Source organism: Syngnathoides biaculeatus, chromosome 3, assembly GCF_019802595.1.
Source record: "Syngnathoides biaculeatus isolate LvHL_M chromosome 3, ASM1980259v1, whole genome shotgun sequence".
NCBI classification, from domain to species: domain Eukaryota; kingdom Metazoa; phylum Chordata; class Actinopteri; order Syngnathiformes; family Syngnathidae; genus Syngnathoides; species Syngnathoides biaculeatus.
Window position 1 is genome coordinate 9064962 of NC_084642.1, and position 21659 is coordinate 9086620.

The 21659-nt window shown below is 42.3% G+C and overlaps 2 protein-coding genes across 3 annotated transcripts; both read right to left on the reverse strand.

The window, feature by feature from the left end:
• Window positions 1–405: 405 nt before the first annotated feature.
• Window positions 406–10102, reverse strand: LOC133497891 (uncharacterized). The gene is made up of 3 exons (XM_061814142.1): window positions 9743–10102; window positions 6626–7351; window positions 406–3819 (listed from the first exon to the last, which is right to left on the reverse strand). Exons 1-3 carry the CDS (start codon window positions 9984–9986, stop codon window positions 3458–3460), a joined length of 1332 nt encoding a protein of 443 aa, XP_061670126.1. The 5' UTR covers window positions 9987–10102; the 3' UTR covers window positions 406–3457.
• gfod2 (glucose-fructose oxidoreductase domain containing 2) lies at window positions 9781–19517 on the reverse strand. 2 transcript variants are annotated; one of them, XM_061814143.1, is made up of 4 exons: window positions 19418–19517; window positions 17172–17542; window positions 13015–14843; window positions 9781–9909 (listed from the first exon to the last, which is right to left on the reverse strand). In XM_061814143.1, exons 2-3 carry the CDS (start codon window positions 17422–17424, stop codon window positions 13951–13953), a joined length of 1146 nt encoding a protein of 381 aa, XP_061670127.1. In that variant the 5' UTR covers window positions 17425–17542; window positions 19418–19517; the 3' UTR covers window positions 9781–9909; window positions 13015–13950. The 2 variants fall into 2 exon arrangements, with proteins under 2 accessions (XP_061670127.1, XP_061670128.1); XM_061814144.1 differs by lacking the exon at window positions 19418–19517 and having other exon boundaries at window positions 13015–14787; window positions 17172–17294.
• Window positions 19518–21659: the final 2142 nt, after the last annotated feature.

The window sequence follows — 21659 nt, forward strand, 5'->3', positions numbered from 1 at the left end:
GTCTATAAAATTGTGTATGATATTGTTATAAGTACAGCTCTGCATAAGATTGTATCTTTATTAAAATTGAAGAAAACGACAAATAAATTTGAAATATAGTTCAACTTAAAACAAAGAACAACTATTAACAAATAATCAACGACAATAAATAATTAAAAAAATATCCTTGTTTAAACAATTTTGACCGATTTTTCCTGACAATGAGGAGCGCCACTGCCAACTACTGGAGTGGATGTGCAATTACACTTTATTCTAATAGTGCAAATATATATATATATATTTTTTAAAAATATTATTTATTTTATTTTATTATATTTTAACACGTTCTTCCGGGTCACCCCAATGCATAACACGCCCCCCCCCTTATTTAAGAAACATTGGTCTTAAAGTAACATATGGACAGAATTTGACCCCGAAAGCATCCATTTTTATTTCAAATCTTTGTTTGTACGAAAGCAAAATCAAGTTTTTCTGTTCACGAGTCAAAATTCCAAGTTAGTGTTTCTCATCTGTCCGTCTTTATGTTCGATTGCCGCCCACGCTGAGTTGCAGTCTGCCGTTCGCCTTCTGTCAGCTGACGTTGGGTGGAGCTCCCAGAAAGCTCGGGAAGGGATAAGCGCTATGGAAAAATTGATGGATGAAAAGGGGAGGAAAAAAAACAACCACCACCAACTGATAAAAAAAAAATGAGGTATGTATATGAAAAAAATAAAAAGGCATACGAATCACATTTGATTAAAAGCCAGGTTACAAAAAAGTTGGTAATACAATATTTGGTTTTTGGGCAAACATCCACTATAACTTTGACAGGTGACTTTAATTTGATGATGCGCACGTCCAACTATACAATGTTTGTTTGGCATCCTTTTTTTTTTTTTTTTTTTTTTTACTAAGGGGATCAACTTGTACTACTTTTTGTGACATTTTCAGGGCGGAACGGTGGCTGACCGGTTAGCACATCTGCATCACAGCTCAAAGTACAGGGATCAGTCATTGATGGCGTAGTGGTACACACGCCTGCCTTCGGCGTGAGATCGATTCCCGCTCAGTGATGGTGTTGGGATCTGCCCTGCGACCAGTTCAGGGTGTAGTCCGCCTTTCGCCTGAAGCTTTCCTGCAACCCTTGTGAGGATAAGCAGTTTGGATAATGACATAATATATACTGCATATATTATAGTGCAATGTTAAGACTCGACCCATCCAGTATGGCGTACACATCTCTACCCATGTCAGCCTCTTCAAATGCTGCAAATTGGGCCTCGGTGACATTATTCATACAGTCCCCTCCAAAAGTATTGGACGCGTGAGGTCAATTCCTTTGCTTTGCTTGTATATTGAAGACATTTGGTTTTCAGATCAAAAGCTGAATATGAGCCAACTCTGAATGACAGCTTTTATTTTGCGGTGTGTAAATTTCGATGTGTTCGACGACTCGGGACAGAGCACCTTTTGTTTGAACGGCGCGTTTTACCCCTTCCGGGCGGCCGAGGCCTTGGTCTTGCTCTTCTCTGACGCCAACCTGTGAGCTACCCGCGCCAAGCGGGTCCCCCTGTTTCGCAGCGACCTTATCCTGGCCAGATGCATCCATGGGGTTCCAAACCCCCCTGTGAGCAAGATGGCCACTGCACCGTTTTACATTTCATGTTGTTTGTAACAAGAGTTCTTGTTCCGACTGCATCGTTCCTTGGCCCCGCCCGCTTATTCTCAAGACCGCCAATCGGGTGTCTGTTAACATTTCAGGTGCAACCCAATTGACCCCTCCGTCGAAATTGCATCATCCGCGTCGCTAACCAATCAGAGGCCAGAGATCTGCATAAACCACGCCCCTTGCTGGGGTCCGCCATTACCTCTGACAAAGTCGCATGGTCCAATATAGCTTTTGTTAGCGTTTTATCACGTATTTGGGTTCCTTAACAATAGATATGATTAAGAGATGTAGTCACAGACTTTGTAATAGTGACGACAGGTATCCTGATAGGCTAGTTGGTGGAGTTCAATTCGTACCCTTTCCCAAACCGAAGACCGAGTACAAAAAATGTCTTCGATGGATCAAACTTTGTGGAAGATCGCATGATCAACTGAATCCATCTAAAATCAACCGGAAGAGATATGTTTGCACGAAGGTAAGCCCGATATTTGATTTTCAATACATGTCTCATATAAATGAATTAGCAGTTCTTCACTTGCATAACATAACTACGTGTGAATGATTGACACACTTGATCTGTGTTGAGCGATACGTTGCGAGGACCTGACTGCACAAATGTGTCTCTTTGTTGGCGGCTAGCGAGCTAAGCTAACCGGACTAGCGAGTCCTAAAAGCCTTCGACGTGCAGCGAGACACCAAGACTGAAGGAAGGATGTTTGAGGACACTAAAGTAGTGATTGTCGTACTCGGTCGGGACTTACGTAGGTTCGGCACTAATTCAAGAATAATTATTGAGGGGAGCGCGTGACGTTACACAAAGAAAACGAGAGAAACAACTCGTAAATCAAGCCTCGCCTTCTTCTTTTCCTTCATACGGCGGTTCACAAACGGCTATACAGATACACATACAGATTCTGCACACAAGTGTGAGATGTAACACGAAAATAGGAAACTGTCAATGACGAATTCGTCTTTGGGTTATCATATATTATATTATGTGGCTTCTCGGTCTTCCTCTGACTCCGGAAAGATCTCGCGCTAATATCGATGGTTTCTCCGTCGATACGTATGGAAATACCAATGAAATACCCCTCGCTGAAATACTTGAAGCCCTGCTGTCTGCTCTTCAACGCTATTTCACTCATCGGTAAGAATGCGAGTGAAAAATCAGCTGGTAAATCGGACAATTTCGCTCTCGTCTTTTCTTCCTGCGACGCCATTTTTTGCTAATTGTTTGTCTGACGTTAGCGCACGTGGCGTGACGTCACTTCAGGAGGCGTGGTTAAGTGCCCTGTACGGAGGTGTCAATTGTGTTATGCCTTATTTCACTTATGTACATGACTGCATTTAAGGATAATTCTGTAAATGTAACCCAAATTCGAAATATCACAACTTTTTGCGAATAGTGTATATTAATGCCCTTGGATGGTTGCATTGGTACACAATGGCACATTCATTCATCTTCCGTTTTGTTTTCTTTCCCTCACTCGGGCTGCGGGCGTGGTGGAGCCTAACCCAGCTACCTTCGGGCGAGAGTCACGGTACACCCCTGCAGAGGCCACCAGGCAAATTGAAGGGCAGACATAACTTTTCACACCCGCATTCATACCTGCAGGCAATTTAGAGTCTTCGATCAACCTGCCCTGCAAGTTTTTGAGGTGTGGGGAGGAATCCGGAACCCAGGCAAAGGCAAATCGTGCAAACTCCATGCAAACGGGGCCGGGATTTGAACAGAGATCGGCACAACTGCGAGTCAGATGTGCTAACTAAACGTGCACAGTTCCCACAACGTTACAATTAAAACAAAGATCATTCTTGCGAAACCAAGGCTGGAGCTGCCGGTTCATTGGACAGCAAGAAAAACTGTTTCTTTTCCTGCTCCAGCTCCTCCCATCTCTTCTTCTGCTCTGCCCTTTCCGTCTCCAGCTCTTCTCTCTGTCTCATTAAATCTTTGGCTTCCTCCTGCTGTGTCCTCCTGAGGGACTCAATCTGCTTCTTCTCTGCGGCGGCCTCCCTGGCGTTGACTGCCCGCAGGCTCTCGATCAGCTCCCGCTGATGCTCCAGGGCCTTCGCCTCCTCCCTCTGTGTCCTCCTTAGAGCGTCGATCAACTCCCGCTCCCTTTTGAAAATGCGCCTCTCCGACAGGTCCGCTTTTGAAACGTTTATCACATCTGAAATAAGAGAACCATCTTGGTAAAGAAGCAGCACACAGAACCTGCCCTACAGAGCCCCGTGCACCTACGTCATCAAATCACATCCCCCCCCCGGTAGTGACGATCAAAAAAAAAAAAAAAAAATTTTTCAATGCTAAGTCGGTTGGAGACGACGCAAAAATACATCTCATGGCAGAGTTTTGTCCGATACCGCTAAACATTTCGGTGATAATAAACGAAGATACGTGGAAAAATGAGAGACACTTGGCGTAGAGGACGTATATTTAACGCCAAAGTCGATGTTTCCGCCGATAAGGAAGTGGACTGTTAACCTGATTGCGCTTGTCTTGGACAACCAGATCTACACGTGTATCTGGTGAGTAAGTCGTCGAGATTTACACGGAAGAGTTTATTTTGAAAATGCGTACACAGAAAGCTTGCCTGCTAGTGTAGCCTGGTAAGCTTGACAAGTTTTGAGAAGCTCTTAAAGGGCTAATCCAGAGGACCTATGTTATTTATATATCACACAAACGTAGCTAATTTTTTACTTAAAAAAAAAATACTGAAAATAATTCTCAACACAACAGCCAACAAATAAATTAGCCCCAAAGTGCACATTTGTTTTTGTAATCCGAATACCTCCGATGGCTGCTTCAAACCGAGACTCAGTCGAAGCCGCTCCTGTGTGACGTCACATCTAGACAACCCCAGTAAAGACAACGGCTTTCGACACGGACAATCATACACGCTTCGAGAGGAGATAGACAGCAGTGATGGAGTTTTAACGGAATGCTCTGTGGAAGAGAGAGAGGAACTGAAGAGGAGGAATTTTCTTATTCTTTCCATGTTCGAAAAAAAATCCCATGCAGGTGTAATTCAAGCAAATGTGTTCGAACTGAAGTTGACGACTGTAACTCACAAGGACGGGATTCGGCGAGACCTGACGAAATTTACGTGGAACTTCGCACCCGAAACACAGACTGGTACGTGCCTCAAGAAATCTACGTACACCCTATTGACGAAATAATCTTATTCAAACACGTTTACATTTCTGATGCTGCTTGCACACAACAGTGAGTCGTTTGTTGTTGTTGTACTAGCGACTGAGTCAGCGTATAACAAAAATCCAAACCTTCGGTGTCGTTCTGCGTTTAACGATTTAGCCCATATTTTAAATAATTCACCTAACACTTGAGAGCACACACCGCCGTAGACGAATTTCACGAAGACCTCAGCGTCAACAGCACACTAACTTTATACAGTGTCCAAATTTCATCACCTCCTAAAATGAGGTAGATACTTGGCAATACTAAACAATTGAACACGTACGTACGTACTTGCTACCGACGCCAAGTGAACGCTGTACCGGGTTTTCACAGCAGTCCTCCGTGAAATGCTTAGAACATATTACCGTCCACTTTGATTTGTAAGTCCGATGCGCCCGCTTTGTCCTCACAAACCTGGTTCACAACCTGCCTATCCGTTCATTCTTCGGCCATTCATGTAAGCTAACTCCGTCAGCGTTTGACGCAGAACAGCCGTATGCAACACACTTCCTCACCATCTTTGCTAGCTTTTTCCACTCTCTGGCTAAATGTTGTCTTGCTATGATGTCACATTTCGGAGCGTACCGGAACTTGCCGAATCTAAGTGACATTTCGAACAAAATCTCGAGACTGACTTTGACGCTAATTTATTTCATTTCTGTTGTGTTGAGAATTTTAAAAATATTTTTTAATTCATTTTTTGCTACATTTGTAAGATAGACAAATAAAATTTCCTCTTGATTAGACCTTCAAGGCTTTTTTTTTTTTTTTTAACTCCATGAAGCCACCACGCTGATGTCATCTGCGGCTTTCGCTTACATAGTTTGCCTTTGCATTTGAACGCAACCCATGTGTGCAGTTTTGAAAATATGCGATACGTTCTTCAGGTCAGAGGTGTCACGATGGTTCATATTGTCTAGGATGACACAGTGTGAGATTTCTTAAGCACATTTTGGTCATTGCCAATAGCAGTTTTTACTTTCTTTTCTGTAACAAGGGACAAAGCAACAACAATGGCTACCGCGGAAGCGCATCTGCTTGAACAAATCTGGGACGTTGACACGCTTATCTCGTACCTTTTCTAAACGAAAAAGATTTTACATCTTGCACGACTTATAAGGAATAGTTCCTATAAATAGAAATGTCTCTTCTTCTTTGGTCTTGTTGCTTAACAGACTGAAAGAGAAAAAAATCCTCGTGTGTTTTTACACACTTGGCCAAATAAAGCTGATTCTGAAAAAGAAAAAAAAAAAAGTCTACACGCAGCAAAATCTAAATGGTAAATGTAAATTATTTGGATTATCTAGGTGACATAAAAATTGACAGCAGACCTGCTTTTTGTCTTCCAGACACGTTCAAACACCATTGGGTGAAATTTTTAAATGAAAGGCAAAGAATTTAGCTGAAAATCTTACACCACTCGTCACAAAACAAAAACAAAAAAATCCTTTAATGTGATCACATTAAAATAAACACGATTCATGGCGGCTGATTGGTGGACGGTTAAAGAACACAACTTACTGGTAAAAGTCTGCCTAATTCATTTACTGAATGTCTCATCCACTAAACAATTCTTGGAATATGTGTGGTGACTTGTGACATATTATGAAGAAAACATTATTTCCAAGTTGTGTGGCACTATGGAAAACTTTTTTGGGGGAAATAAATAACTTGTGCTGTCAGAAATATATATGAATATATGCTATGCTTCATTCACAGATTTTTATTTTAATGAGGTAACACATTGGAGCAATCTGACATCCGGGACATAAGCCTACCTGCCATTTCTCCCTCATCCGTTAACTCCACCGGACACGTCTCCTGAAGAAAACTGGAACTCTGTGAGGGCGAGCTGGGTTTCGTGAGCTTGGCTGCCTTGCCAGTTCGCTGATGCACCTGCGGGTGGGTCTTTGACATGTGTCGATGCAAGTTGCTCGTCTTGCCGTCGGGGCACTTCATCTTCTTTTTGCAGAGCAAACATTGAGCAACGTTCCAACTCCCCAAGGGCTCGAAAAATTTCCAGATTGAGCTGCGGCGGTGGCATTTACTCATTGAACCCAGCAGATTTTCAATCATGACTTTTCCTTCCGGTTTTTCTCCCACACGGTCTCCTTGGTCTGCTCCAACGACACTGTTCATTTCAGAATCGGCTTCACTCGCAGCTATGCCCGCTTGCGGGTTCACCTGCGAGTGGGTCTTTGACATGTGTCGGTACAAGTTGCTCGTCTTGCCCTCGGAGCACATGATCTTCTTCTTGCAAATCAAACATTGAGCGGCATTCAAACTGCCCAGAGGTTCAAAATGTTTCCAGATCAAGCTGCGGCGGTGGCATTTACCGCTTAACGCGGGTTCCTCTTGAACCACGGCTACTAATGCCTCTTTCGGAGTTTCTTTCACGGGCTCCCCTCCTTGTACAGCTACGAGGATCCCATTTATCGCAGAATCAATGTCATCTTCATTCGCAGCGGGAAGGTCTGAATATCCCTCCTCCAGTTCCACCTCCACTTTAGAACAAGAATGAAGAAGATAGTGAGATAGTTAGCAATGTACAATGGCCCGCGAGTAGTACTTGGAACAAATCCTGGTGGTCCAATTGCTTTTAGTAATATACCGTAATTTCCGGCCTAGGAGCCGCGACTTTTTTCCACACACTTTCAACCCTGCGGTTTATGCGGTGATGTGGCTAATTTGTGCATTTTTTCTAACGGCAGGAAGGGTGCGCTCGAGCGGAAAAGGTAAGATTGGGACCGGTGGAATATATGTGCCGAGGAAGTGACTTTTACTGGTCCGGCCCCGTTAGCGCTGCGCTAGCGTGTAACTAGCGGTGCCTCAGTGATTTTTATGTTTTTTTTTTTTTTTTTTAACCGGCCCTGTTACCACGGCGGCCCTAGCGTTAAACTCTCTGTGTACCGTCTTACTTTGTAAATATCTCGTGCTCCAATGTGGGCACTTGAGGCTTTTACACAGCTGCGGCGTATGCATGTACCAAATGGCATTTCCTTTACAAATGTACCGGGTGAGGCTTATAACCATGTGCGCTCCGTAGGCCGGGAATTATGGTAGTATATATTGTAGACTATCGCACGATTTGTCACTTAAAACTGCTTGTTTTGCACATTTGTCACTGCACTAGTCTATAAAGCTGACCCGTGAACGGGTAAGGGCACTCTACCAGCTTATCTTCCTCAAAGAAAGCCCAGCAAAGGATGTACTTCTTGCGGCTTCTGAGGAAGCACGGCCTGTCACAAGAGCTGCTGAGAAAGTTCTACACAGCGGTCATCCAATCAGTACTGTGTACCTGCATCAGTCTGGTTTGGGGACCCCACAAAAAGGACAAACTCCAGCTGCGATGGACAACAGCTTGTAGCCACCACTCTACCCACTATTGAAAACTTGCACGGAACGCGAACTGGGTCCAGAGCGGACAGGATCCTTTGGGACCATCCACATCCTGGCCACCAACTCTTCCAGCTCCTTCTGTCAGGAAAGCGCTACAGATCGATGCAAGTCAAAACTAGCAGGCATTTAAACAGTTTTTCCCCCCTCTGGCAATCAAGTCATTAAATTCTTGATCAGCGAACCTACGCTTTTTTTCTGCTTGGTGCCATTGTTGGCACACTCATATCATGGTGGTCCAATCAGTTATTAGAAATACATTTTTTAGTCTATCGCACGATTCATCATTTTAAACTACTCCCTTTGCACAATTGTCACTGCACTGTCTATAACGGGTGAGGGCACTCTGTACAAGCTTAACACAATGTGGGATGTTGACACACTCACATGTCTTACCTGTTCTAAAATTAGAAGACTTTATTTACATCTTGCACAGCTGTGACTCATATCAGGAATAACTCCTATAAATAGAAAAGTATTTTCTTCTTTGTTCTTGTTACTTTGTTGTTCTTTGAATTAATGCTGAATGTTGATGATGAAATAAAATAAATGAAGAAACTGCATCTTGCATAACTATGACTCTTGTAATGAATAGTTCCTATTAACTAAATGTCAATTCTTCTTTGTTCAGCGTTGTTACATACTTGGCCTGATTCCAATATTATTTTTGACTATCAAATATGAGTTTACACTATCATCACAGTGACCAAAATGATCAATAATATCCCTATATTCCCAACTGACACAAGAACCATTTTATTGATACAGGTTCAATTTGAAACAGAAAATTTGATGGTAGTTCCTGTACAAAAGAATACCGTTAAATTTTAAAAAAATATTTTGGGTCACTTTAGGAAAAGTTATCAAATGCATGTATTTCCTGCAATTAGTTCACGTGCCTAAGGAGTCAAAATAAAATAGCACATTTGATTTGTCATTTGGTAAAAATAAATAATGATAATCTTATTCACTTATAACTACACGTATCCCGTACACTATTGCTGATTAGTTCTATTAAAATTGATATATTTAGTACAGTGTTTAAAATTTTACTTTTCAAAATTTGTGTAAAAACTAGGAATCTGCAATTAATGTTATTCAGCAATAAAAACGTTTTTCCCCTTCTACAAACCAACTATTATACAAATCAATAATTATGTATTTTGTTTGTTCACAGGCTGTTCAGTTACGCGACGTGAATCTGAGCCGATTTAAAGTGGCTTTGATATAGTTCTGCTTGTTTTTAATTTGATTGCAGCTTATGGTAACCTTCATCCGACGCAAAAACATTGTACTCTTATCTCACATTTTTAAAATGTATTTTAGTCTTTGCAACTACTCAGCAAGCGTCGTCGTACGTAAACCTGAGAGATGAGTCATGAAATGAACGACGCAGCTGTGAGAGAATCTTTCGACCGAATCATTTTAATGAACCGATTCTGTGGATTCAGGGCGGCCCTAATAACAGCCGTTCCCCTCACGAATTTAGTGTACAATACCTTGTGCTTCGCTGCTTTCCATGGGCTGCATTCCGAAACCGGAGGCAACGGTGGTTCCCCGGCCTTGTTTTTTAGCCGCCATGGCCGCCGCCTCATTTGGATGTTGAGTCCGCAGATGTCTCAACATCCGCGTGGTGCTGCCTTGCTCGTGTTTAAACAGCGAAGTCCTACACAGGACGCACACGACCGAATCGGGGCACACGTCATTAAAATAATCCCAAACGCCACTTCTTTTACGGGTCATATTTCACGCACCGCCTAAATTTTATTTTACAATCAGCTCACATTTCTCAATGGCGGCTCTTCGTTATGACTGACTTGGCAACAAACTCCATTGACTTCTTCTGTTTTACTATACGAGCTGACAAATAACAATAAACGGCCTACACTGCTCCCTAGTGCCCAAGCAAATAACCACACGTGTTGGAACAAATGTTTTTCTAAAAATGGCGATCCATCTTTCATACCTCTGTGGATATTTTGAACCGCTCTTCCTTCCAGAATTATTTAACCTCAGAAAAAAATAAATTTTTCATACAAGGCAAAGTAACCTTTTTTTTTAACCTTAATATCATTTAAAAAGAACATTTCACTTGGGTTATTTGTCTGATATTTACATTTTTTTGATGATCTTAAAGTGGAAAAACTAGAAAAAACAAGACTGGCCATGCTAAGTTTATGTATTCATAATTGAATCACAAAAGATTATGACATTTCCTGGTTTAAACCACCCCAAGTGGGGAAGGAAAACTCCTTACTACGGGGGAAGAAAACTAAGATACCTTGAGAAGGGAATAAAGATAAAAAATCCAGTTTCATTCCATTAACTAGTACACCCTGTCCTCACTAGTAAACCAATTCTGCGCACTAGTAGGCTTTTCCACTACTCTCTTATAACATTTCTGCACACTACCAGGACAACTATGTACTGCAACTAGCAAGGCAAAACTACCTTTTCAGGATTTTCCTGCAAATAGTAGGGTCCAGGAGGGTACTAGTGCAATTGACACATGGAAACTAGTTGGGGTTATTAGAGCAGCAAAGCACTTTAGTTAGGTTTGCTTACTAGTAGTTAGTTGCAGTTGCTCTAGTAGTGCATCAGCGTCATATTCCAAACGTGTTGAATTGTATCAGTCGTGAGGATAAACAGTATACTAGTACTGTACTTGGAACTTAAAATGGATGTCAACAATATTAAATGATTATATATATATATATATATATATACATATATACACACATACATATATATCCTAAATAAAAGTGTTTACATGTCATCAGCACTCTTTAGCAACAGTCATGCATTTCAAAGGGTTCAACAAGGTATTAGCTTCACTTGACAAGAGCAAGAAGGGAACATGAAAATTAATACAACTGTATTTATTAAAGGAAATATCTGTCTGATGAGCATATTCCCCTGACCTAAACACAACACACTGTTCTCAAAAAAGCATGGTCTAAAACAAATAATAAATATTACAGCTCCGACAGAAATTCAGACTGTCAAAAGTGAACAGATGAATAAACACGAAATTATTTTCCACAGCAAAACATAAATAAACAATCTTCCTTGTCCAGACAAACAGAAGAGGAAGCGCGTTGTTTTGTTAAATAATTTTACATCCTCAGTGCAAAAAAAAAAAAAAAAAAAAAAAAAGGATAATACAAGCTCAATTACAATGTTTGGAATGTTTTGGGGAAATAGGATGTATACTATGATGAACACGTGGTGTAAACTTACATTTATAGTACAGTAATGCACTGCTGGAATTGGTAGGTGAAAAAATATGTTTTTGCAAAGCCTGAGTAGGTCTAAAAGGGGGCTTCCATAAAAAAAAAAAATCCTAAAATATTAAGGATATTGGCAAGTGACTACTGCAAGACCGTGATACCATCCTAATCGGAAATTTTATCCAGAGGTTCAAATATCAATGACTTAGCACTCTAGATTTTAGGGATAACTTAATATATTTTAGCAAAAAAAAAAAAAAAACACCCCAAAATCATCTCACAAATGGCGAACAAATGTAAACAAGTGAGTTTTACCTCCTTTGCTCTAAAACCAAACAGTTGGAGTAATAAAATGTCCCTCGTCGTACTCGACAAGCCACGTTTGTGATGGTGCAAGATTCAGTTTAAAGCCAATGAAATGTACAAAATGCTTCATTCAAACCTGCTTTTGGGTAAACAATACGTAACAGATGCAAAATACAAACGAACAAAAAAAATGTCGTGCTTGCTAAATGTGTAAATTTTTATTTTGCAACCAAATAGTTTCTCGTTATACCCCAATCTGACGGAATTAGCATATTTTCACGCGTGTGGTTGTTGCAGGGAAATTGCGATTTCCCCGCTATCGCCGAAACATCGGCCGCTTTGCGAGGGAGACCGCAAATTGCTTCCATCCTCTTTCGAACACAAACACAAATCTGCCCGTGACATCACTTTTCCAAAATAGCTTATTACACAGTCATTACTATTGCAGATATACATCCTAGTCTACCAATATGGCATCAACGTGTACTACTTCATCTATGTCCTATTGTGTTTGGGGACACGGGTGAGCTTGGATGACAAAATAAGAAGAATAACCTAAAGTTTTCTTACATGCATGTTTTGGGAATGTGGGAGAAAATCCCAGCAAGAAAGGGGAAAACCTCAACTCCACATGTGCCATCCAATGTGCCGCAAAAATCTTACAATTTCCATACTTGTTCGCCGCACATTCAAAACGCTCCGCACATCTGCGTTATTATTCTGCGAGTAAATGTTCCAAAAATGAAGAGCACCGTCAACGGAACGTCAGTAGAATTTTGCCAGTGTCACAAAAATCCAATTTTGTTAGTTGAATCACATCGTCGAGGCTTTCACAATAAGGTGCCGTTGGACTTGAATGTATGATAATATTTTTTTCAAATAAACAAAGTAATGTAAAAAAATCCCAAGTACTATTAATATGTATATAAAAATAAAAATGGCTCTCAATAGAGAAAACAAAGACCCTCATGCTTCTCAGGCCGAAAACATTCAATACAACAGGTGGCGAGAAAGCTTATAGTGTAGTAGTCATGTGGTGCAAACTGCAGCTGAAGTCAGAACATTCAGGCCCAGTTCCATCAGACTTGTTTAGTAGTAGCACATCTAAAATAACACTTCTGTAGTCACAAAACGTTAGGGATATGGTTTTGGGTGAAATTTCAAAGATGACCCCCCCCCCCGCCACCAAAAAACAAAAAATCCACTATAACCTTGACACGTGAACTTAATTTTACCTTCTAAACTTTTGAGTGTCATGTCCAGTTGATCAATGTTTCAGTCTGTTGTCGTTGTTCTGTCATAAGAAGCTCTAGTTTTATCTCCTTGTTGGGAAACGTTTAGTTATACGTCCTTTAATCACAAAGGAATACGACCATCTGGGCAGGGAGGGGGAAGAAAACAAAAAGAGATGTTGACAAGGGATAAAAGATCAAGGCATTCTCCTTCCAAGATATTTTACATAATTAGCAAGTATGCTACTAGTATGTATGGGGCCCTTGAAACTAGTTTCAGGTCCATTCACGAGTTCAGTATCTGTCCTCACTACGAAGACAATTCAGCACATTAGTAGGCTTTTTCCACTACTGTGTAACATTTCTGCACACTACTAGGTCAACTATGTACTCGTACGGTACTGCGAGCCGTTTGTGAATTTTGTCCCAGTCCATTGTGATGTGAAGTTGCTAGTTTGACTGCTAGGTTTTAGTTCCATGTTGTGTAGGTTGAAGCTCAGACAAGAGGGAACTCGTCACACTTCTAGGCAATGTTAAAGCCGCTTTTGCGCAATATAATATATTTAATTTTAAGTGATGCACTGAGGTGACTGTTCATTTATTTTAACAGAGTGAAGACAGTTTAGTTTGCTGCCACCGTTGGGCACAAGCACGTTTTCACGTTTGTTGTCTTTTGTTAGTTTCTTTTTTCAGGGTCAGTGGATTGTGCCCATCAAAACTTGGAAACAAATTTTTCCAAATTTGAACAATTCCGGGAGAACCGCGTCGCTTGGTGTGTTAGAACAGTTCAAAAAAGTCCTGATACATTGAACAGTTGAACAAGAGCATACAAAAGTTTAGAGAAGCTGAAATTGCGTTCACCTGTGAAGTTTTTAGTTCAACTTGAAATTTCACCCAAAAGATGAGTAACCCGAACTTTTTCCAAGTAGTGTTTGATGATTAGTTCTTATTTCTTTGCAGCGCTTCGCACAGGTTGTGGTTGGGATCGGGTTCTTTACTCATGACCTCCACACACTCCCACTCCCCGCTACAGCTGGACCGCTTTATGGCCTCCACCACCGTCTGGATGTACAAGCCGTCCTCGAAGGTGGGCGCCGTGGCGACCGGCCCGCGGGCCCATAACCTGCGCTCCTGGTGAGCCTGGAAGGACTGTCTCAAGGCCTTGACCATGGCCCCCAGCCCTCGGAGATGGGGCAAAGGTATGTCTTTCGCATCGGGTCCAGCCCAGTCGCCATCGCCTAGCAACAGCTCCTCGCTTTTGCTGTTGTTCCGCTGACCGTACAGTTCTGTCCCCCTGGCCACTAATCTCCCCGCGGATCCGACTACCATCACCTCATGTAAAAAAGACCCCGGCATGTTGAAGTTCAGGGTCACGGTGCAGCACACGCCGCTCGAGCACGGCCCCATCAACATTTGGAAAAAACAAAAGTCGTCGCTGGTGACCCGTCGGATGCCTCTGATGGTGTCATTTTGTTGTACGAAGGTGCGCAGCAGGCCGTGAACGCGTTGGGCCCGCGTCCCGGTCAGGTAACTTAAAAGGTCGATGATGGCCGAGCCGACTGTGTGCAGGCCCCCGCCTCCCATCAGGTCCTCACAGGTCCAGCCGTACGACTGGTCCAGGAGGCTGGGGCCGTACACGCGCACGTCGCATACCTGCACCTCGCCCACGTATCCCTCGACCAGCAGCTGCCGCATCGCCGCAAAAGTGGGCAGGAAACGGAGGGTGCTACCCATAATGCTGAGCAGCTGCGGGTAATATCTGGCGGCGTTCACCATCTGGAAAGAATCCACAGCAGTCGCAGCTTTCTCAGACACAACATTCTTGCCTATGCCTGCAGAGAGAAAAATGGGGAAAAAAAATTCCCATAATAATCATCATGTATTTTTTTCCTGCCCTTTCTCCTGTGGGGCAAAAAAAAAAAAAAAACACTTACATTGTTATTTGAAAGTACGTTAAGGTATTCCCGCTGAAATCGCATGACTGTTGCAATGGTAAAAGGGGGGATTATTATTATTTTTTTCTAAATCAAGAACTGCAATACAGGTTAATTCATTTCACCATATCATATTCCATGCAATCGTAAATAAAAAAGGTTTGCAATACAGTAAAACCTCATTTACCACAAAGGTTGCATTCCACACAACTCCCTTTATATAACAAATAAGGGAAGCGCCAACCATACATTTATTTTCACTTTTTTTTTCTAAAATACAGGTGGAACAGTGTTGCAACTGGTTTGGGGGGTTGGCCTCACAGTTCTGAGCACCAGGGTTCAAATCCTGGCCCCGCCTGTGTGGAGTTTGCATGTTTTCCCCATGCTTGCGTGGGTTTTCACTAGGCGCTCCAGTTTCTTCCCACATCCCAAAAACATGCATTAATTGGAGACCCCGAGGTGTGATTGTGAGTGCGACTGTTGTCTGTCTATGTGCCCTGCGATTGGCCGGCTGACTGCCGCGGAGGAAGCAAAAGAGAGTCTGTAAATAGGACGCCTGCTAGCGAGAATGCACCTTTATGTGCGTGTGATTGACGCATCTGCCACACCTGAATCAAGCGACGAGATGGACGATAGCCTGACATCTTTTTTTTTTGGCATGCCATCAAGCAATCAACCAAAACTGCGACACATTAACCCATTCGTGGGCAGCGTCCCATTTTTGAGACATCATGATTTTCACCCATTATATCCTTCAGTTTATCAAAATATTTAATTGTTTTAATCTGATTCTGGTTTTTGACATGATCTACTAAGAAATCCCAAGTACCCTCTTGCAGGTAGCGTCCCATTTTTGGGATGAGATTATAAATTAGTAAAGTTATCATATAACTTATCCATAAAGAAAAAAGACGTATTTCCTTGATTATGTCCTGTTAGGAGACTTTTATCTCAATTAGGCAAAAAAATTGCACCCCCTGCCCATAAATGGGTTAAGCACCCCTGGTTTACATCCACCCATCCATTCATTCATTTTTTTTGCTGCTTACCCCCAAGAGGGTCGGAGGGAGTGGTGGAGCCTATCCAAGCTGTCAATGGGCAGGAGGCGGGGTACACCCTGAACTGGTTGCCAGCCAATCGCAGAGCACATCGAGACAAACAGCCGCACTCACAACCACACCTAGGGGCAATTTAGAGTGTCCAATTAGTGTTGCGTGTTTTTGGGATGTGAGAGGAAACCGGAGTGCCCGGAGAAAACCCACGCAGGCACAGGGAGAACATTCAAACTCCACACAGGCGGGGCCAGGATTGAACCTGGGTACTCAGAACTGTGAGGGCGATGCTTTACAAGCCCCCTGGTTTACGTACCACTTCTAATTGAACAAGGAAATTGAACTTGTTGTTCATTCAGAAAAAAAAAAATTCCGACCAATCATAGCCTAACTGGCTTCCCCCCCCCCACCTCTGTAAGGTGCCGATGATGGATGGGGGTTTTTGACGTGACATCAGAGGCGTAATACGAGAGGCAGCAGCAAAGTGTGAGGTTTAGCATCCGAGACTCACTGTCCATGCCACACCCGTTTGTGTTTCAAGCAATTGGTGTTGCCCTGTTGACCTTCCCACGGATCTAATTTATGTGAGAAAGAGCAAGTACCGTGTAAACGCAACTGTGATGACTCGCTTTGGCAAGTTCTGTTTGAATGGGACAGGTGAATAATTTACACGGGTATGCAGCGTGAAAGTTGAGTTTTTTCCTCCATCAAGTTTGACTCCTACTTTGTCTTCTCACCGTTAACACGGTGACAGTACAATTCATCAGGGATACAATTATTTAGCCGAATCTTCAACTTCCTGCTACATGAGCTGGAACGCAGAGATGATCAGATTAAATACACAGACAGGCAAGGCTTCACGGTCTCGGACCACCGTGGAGGGTGGGACGCACACTGCCAGGAAGTTGCAATTGTAAGAGGAAGCTGAGGTCAACACTCAGGAATTCCATCAGAAATCTGGAGAGCTCTCCCTATTGTGCAAGCCGGTCATCTGGTCGGCTAGTCTATGTTTTTCTTTACCTTGAATGTATAATGACTCAAGTGCTACTGGATAGTTGGTGGGGGAGTAGATCTCCTACCACGTAACTGGATGACGACAATTCTAATTTGAGCACCTCAACTACGTTTGCCTTGCTGCTGTTCAGTAAAGTCGCGTGTGTTTCTGACCTCTTACCTAGTGCTTTGACAGCAATCTGGCGTGTCATTGAGGGTGGAATGTAGATGCAGACGAGGTCAACGTCTTGGTGGAGGAGGACGTCATCAGATCGACTCGTATGAAACTGGATACCGAGCTCCTTTGCCAGGCTGCATGCTTCCTCTTCGCTCTTCCCCCAGAGCGCATGGACCTCAAAGCCCTCGGCTTTTAACATGGGGACCAGCACGCGGGCTGTGCTTCCTGTCCCGAACACGCCGACTCCTGGCAGCATGACGGCGCCGCTCGGTCCAGCTTTTACGTCAAAGTCATGGTGGCGCTCACGTACATCCCGACTGCTAATTCATCAATCTGCTGGTATCCTCTCTATGTTGGGAAGTCAGATCGTCACACTGAAAAAATAAAAAGGCAGCTAAAATTAAAAACATTGATGACAGATGACACAATGGATGAGTTCACATTCACCTCTACTTGAATACTGTAAAACGTGCTACAGGGAGTCCTCAGGTTAAGACGGTCTCGACCTAAGACGTTTCGACTTTACAACGCCCGTCCCCGTCCGCCATTTTGTCTGGCCAATGCTTGTCCGTGTTTGTGCGCCGGGAGTATCTTTGCATTTTTTGCCCTCCTTTTTAGACATCATCGCCCAAAGAAAAAAGCTGTCTTTTAGCAATGCTTCTGCAGCCAAAAGAAAATCCATTACCATGGAAACGAAGCTCATGATCACAAAAAGATTGGAGAAAGGAGAGACAGCAACAGCACCAAGGCTTCGGTCGGTCGATCGTGGTGACAATTATTCAAGACAAAGGCCGTATTTTAGCGCATGTGATGAAGGGTTCCGTTCCTCTGTCGGATACAATGATCACAAAACAAGGTTCTTTGATACTTGTCGAGATGGAGAGTATTGAGGACCAGGTTCCTTCGCAATAGCTGAGCACAGCCTCCCACTTCTTCTTCACCATCCACCTCTCAGCAGTAATGCTAAGTACATCATCGTGTTTATTTCAATGTATTTGTTTTTTTAACACAAAGTATTTTGATGTAAATTCTGACTTTAATGGTGGAATCCGACTTAAGTTGAAATTCGAGTTAAGTCGCTACCATAGGAACGGATTTCAGCCGTAGACCGAGGACTCCCTGTATCCCTGTACGACAGACTATCGGACGACTCGTCACTTTAAACAGCATACACTCCTTAAACTGTGACACCCTTTGTCAGGGTAACATTTGATTGTCATTGCACCGGACTATCGCTCTAACGGGCATGCTAGAAGACTGCATCCTTGCACAACTTTGCACGACTGTCAGTTCTCAAAAGGAAAAAAGTTCACTGTCGATTGACTGTTTATTGTCCTTCATTCTTTGTTTGTTCTGTTCTTTGTACTCAACATGTATGTTGTGCTAGGGCGGCACCAGCTACTGAAGACAAATTCCTTGTGTGTTGTTGCATATTTAGCCAGTAAAACTGATTCTGATACACTGCTCTCTCCAAATGATTAAATAAAGCCCCCCACGCCAAAGTATGAGCAAATAAAGCCCAGTGATTTATTTGCATGCTCCATTTACTGTATATGGAGACCGAACGTCACAGGCAAATTTTGAGCACTTGATTTGAGTCAGTCTGAAAGCAATTTACTTCCTAGCGGATTTTTAACTTGCCACACCTCTCTCATGGCAACATCATTTGAACGTAAGCGGGAAGTGCATTAAATTTACATATTTATTTGAGATCCATTTTCCATTGTGCCTTCCTCTGAACAGTTTCAGGGGTACTTTTTATGGCCTGGTTCAATCTTGTCAACTATTTAGTCAACGTAAACCGTCATGAGCCGCATTTGGAATGTGGTAGGAGCACCTGCCAACAACAATATTCTTTGTGGGAGGCTTAACTGTTACCTTTAGCATAAACTGCCCAATCTTGGTTGTGTTCGAAGGATGGGGAAACCGGTTTCATCTTAAACTTTAAAAATGAGGAACGTTAGGGTAGCTCTATTTGAGCTCAGTCTTGTATAGACGAATAACTCCAAGTGAATGTGGCAAAACAAATTTAATGATTAACCACAGATAAGACAGACATCACCCATAGAAGAGTCAGCGAGCACTCTGAAAGGTTTGCTAGCAGGTTGGCAAGCTAACAAGCTAACCGCGACAAAGCCAAAATCAAACAGCCTACGCCAAATCTTGAAACCAAACTGTTAAAATTGCACACCCCTTTGCATATGCTAATCAAAAAAATGATACATAAACACGTAACGTTTGATACCTACTGTATTTTTTGCAGTCGAGTTCCTCAATCAAAATCATTGGCAAGTACCCAGCCAACGCCGCCAGACCGGGCGCTGCCCAGTTGCTAATGGTAACTTCAGCGTTGACGGCGGAAGTGAGTCGCTAGTGGGATTCCCACTTAGGTTCCAGGCTGGACACGCCCTACTCCAATATGACTGGCTGCAGCACGTGGCACACTGCACTGTGATTGGCTGCTGTGGGCGAACAGGACGCGCCCTACTGTTTCCTAAGAAAAGATATGCCTGAAATTGAGCGGCGTTATATGTTTCTCGCTAACTCTAACCTACACTAATCCGAACCTTAACCCATCCTACACAAAATTAAAACCCAATTCTTTCCATAAACCTAACTTCAGGAAATTTATTTGGTACAAATATCAAACTTCTTTCGGGCGTTCATCATGTGTGCGTTTGCGTCTTCAGCCCCTCCCCCTACGCAGGAGCCAATCACATTGAAGCAAGGCGTATCTTGCCTGGAAACCTGTGGGAATCCAAATAACGCGGAAGTGAGTAGTGAGCACAGATCTTTAAAAAACAGGATTGGATAGCGCATACACATCGAGTTGTATGTCGATTGGTTGAAGCCATCGGCCGCCATCTTGGTACTCCCAAAATGTGTGGAGGACATAGTTTACAGGTTGGATTATGGCGGGGTTTTTCCTCAAGGTTTGCCATGTAGAATTAAAACTGGTCGTGTGAGCTTGACATTTTTTCTGGTAACATGAAGGATTTTTAATTCGATTTGGTAAGCCAAAAAAGGCTAAGTGCAAAGAAAATAACACTGTGACTACCAAGAAACCTTGCATATTACCTCGGGCCCAATTTCCGTAACATGTTGATTTTTCCAAAAGCACTATCATCATAACATAGCAAAAAAAAAAAAAAAAACTTTTTTTTGTCATAAAACATTACATTTTAAGTCAATCAGTTAGATTAATTTTTGGGAAATAAGGACTCGCAATGGGTAAATACATGCTAAACGCATTGTTCATTCGTTGTCTCTGCGACGTCCCATTTCAGACAGAAATTTTAAACTTGTTTCCTCACATTTGAAAATCTAATTAAATTTGCAGAGTTCTGTATTATGAAATTAATCAAAAAATTCACAGAAAATGTGTTTTCTTGCTTATCCACTGATGAAGTTTGGAAAATATTGACATCGCTTTTTCGCGAAAAAACCTCGGCCTATAAAGGTGAAGCAGAGACTGAACAGTAAACAGCAACCGTAACCAAAACTTTGTTCAAGTCAATTAAGCTCATCAGAAAATAAAAAAATCCTTTACAAATAAACTTTAACAGCGTTAAAATAAATATTTTTAACTTACCTGTGGAATGTTTTCTCACAGCCATGAGTCTGGCGATTAACACGGTCGGCATGGTTGTTTTGGGAGTATCAAGACGGCGGATGGCGACTTCAGTTTTGGTGGTCAATGAGCCATCCGGTCTTTTTTTTTTTTTTAATAATAAGTGTTGGTGAACCATAATCGTTAAAAAGCGGAAGATGCTCACGCCGGAGGAAATACTATTGCCCTATATTTTAAAATCTCGATTATATTGTGATGTATGCATATAGACAAACATAATTCTATCTTTTTCCACCTGACATATTAAGTATCTTGTGTTTTTGAAACATATTGTAATCTCCATATGTACACCAATGCAAGAGTAAAAAAAAAAACAAAACGATATCAACAACAACAAAAAAGTTGGATGCAGCTCACAGAGAAGTGGTACAAAAAGACAGATGTTGAGCTTTCGAATGAAAATTCAGGATTAAGCTAAAATGCTCTAAGATTTATAACTTCATTTGGCCTTCTCTAGACCTTTTGATGAACTATTCAGTACTTTTTTTTGTTTCGTACTGTTTTTTTCCCCACAACTTGCTGTTCTCTAACAAAGAGTTGATGGGCTCGATTCACAAGAGGTGTTTGATAAATGAATGGACCGATACATTTCTGTGTTCAATTGGAATTAAGTCAAGGAAACTCCTAACAATCTATAAGCCAATACCTGGCCATTGAAAGGCTAAAAACGTTATGAGAAGGTCAAATTAAAGCCACCTCATAAGGTTGTGGTGCATTTTATTTTTGTCTCGAGAAATTTTGACCCAAAATCCAAATTCACGATCCAGTTAAAATGTCTGTAATACCCAAAGATGACCAGCGGGGGCGGTACCTCTCCAGTAGTGGTGCTCAGCGAGCGCAAGGCATTCTGGTACTTTTAG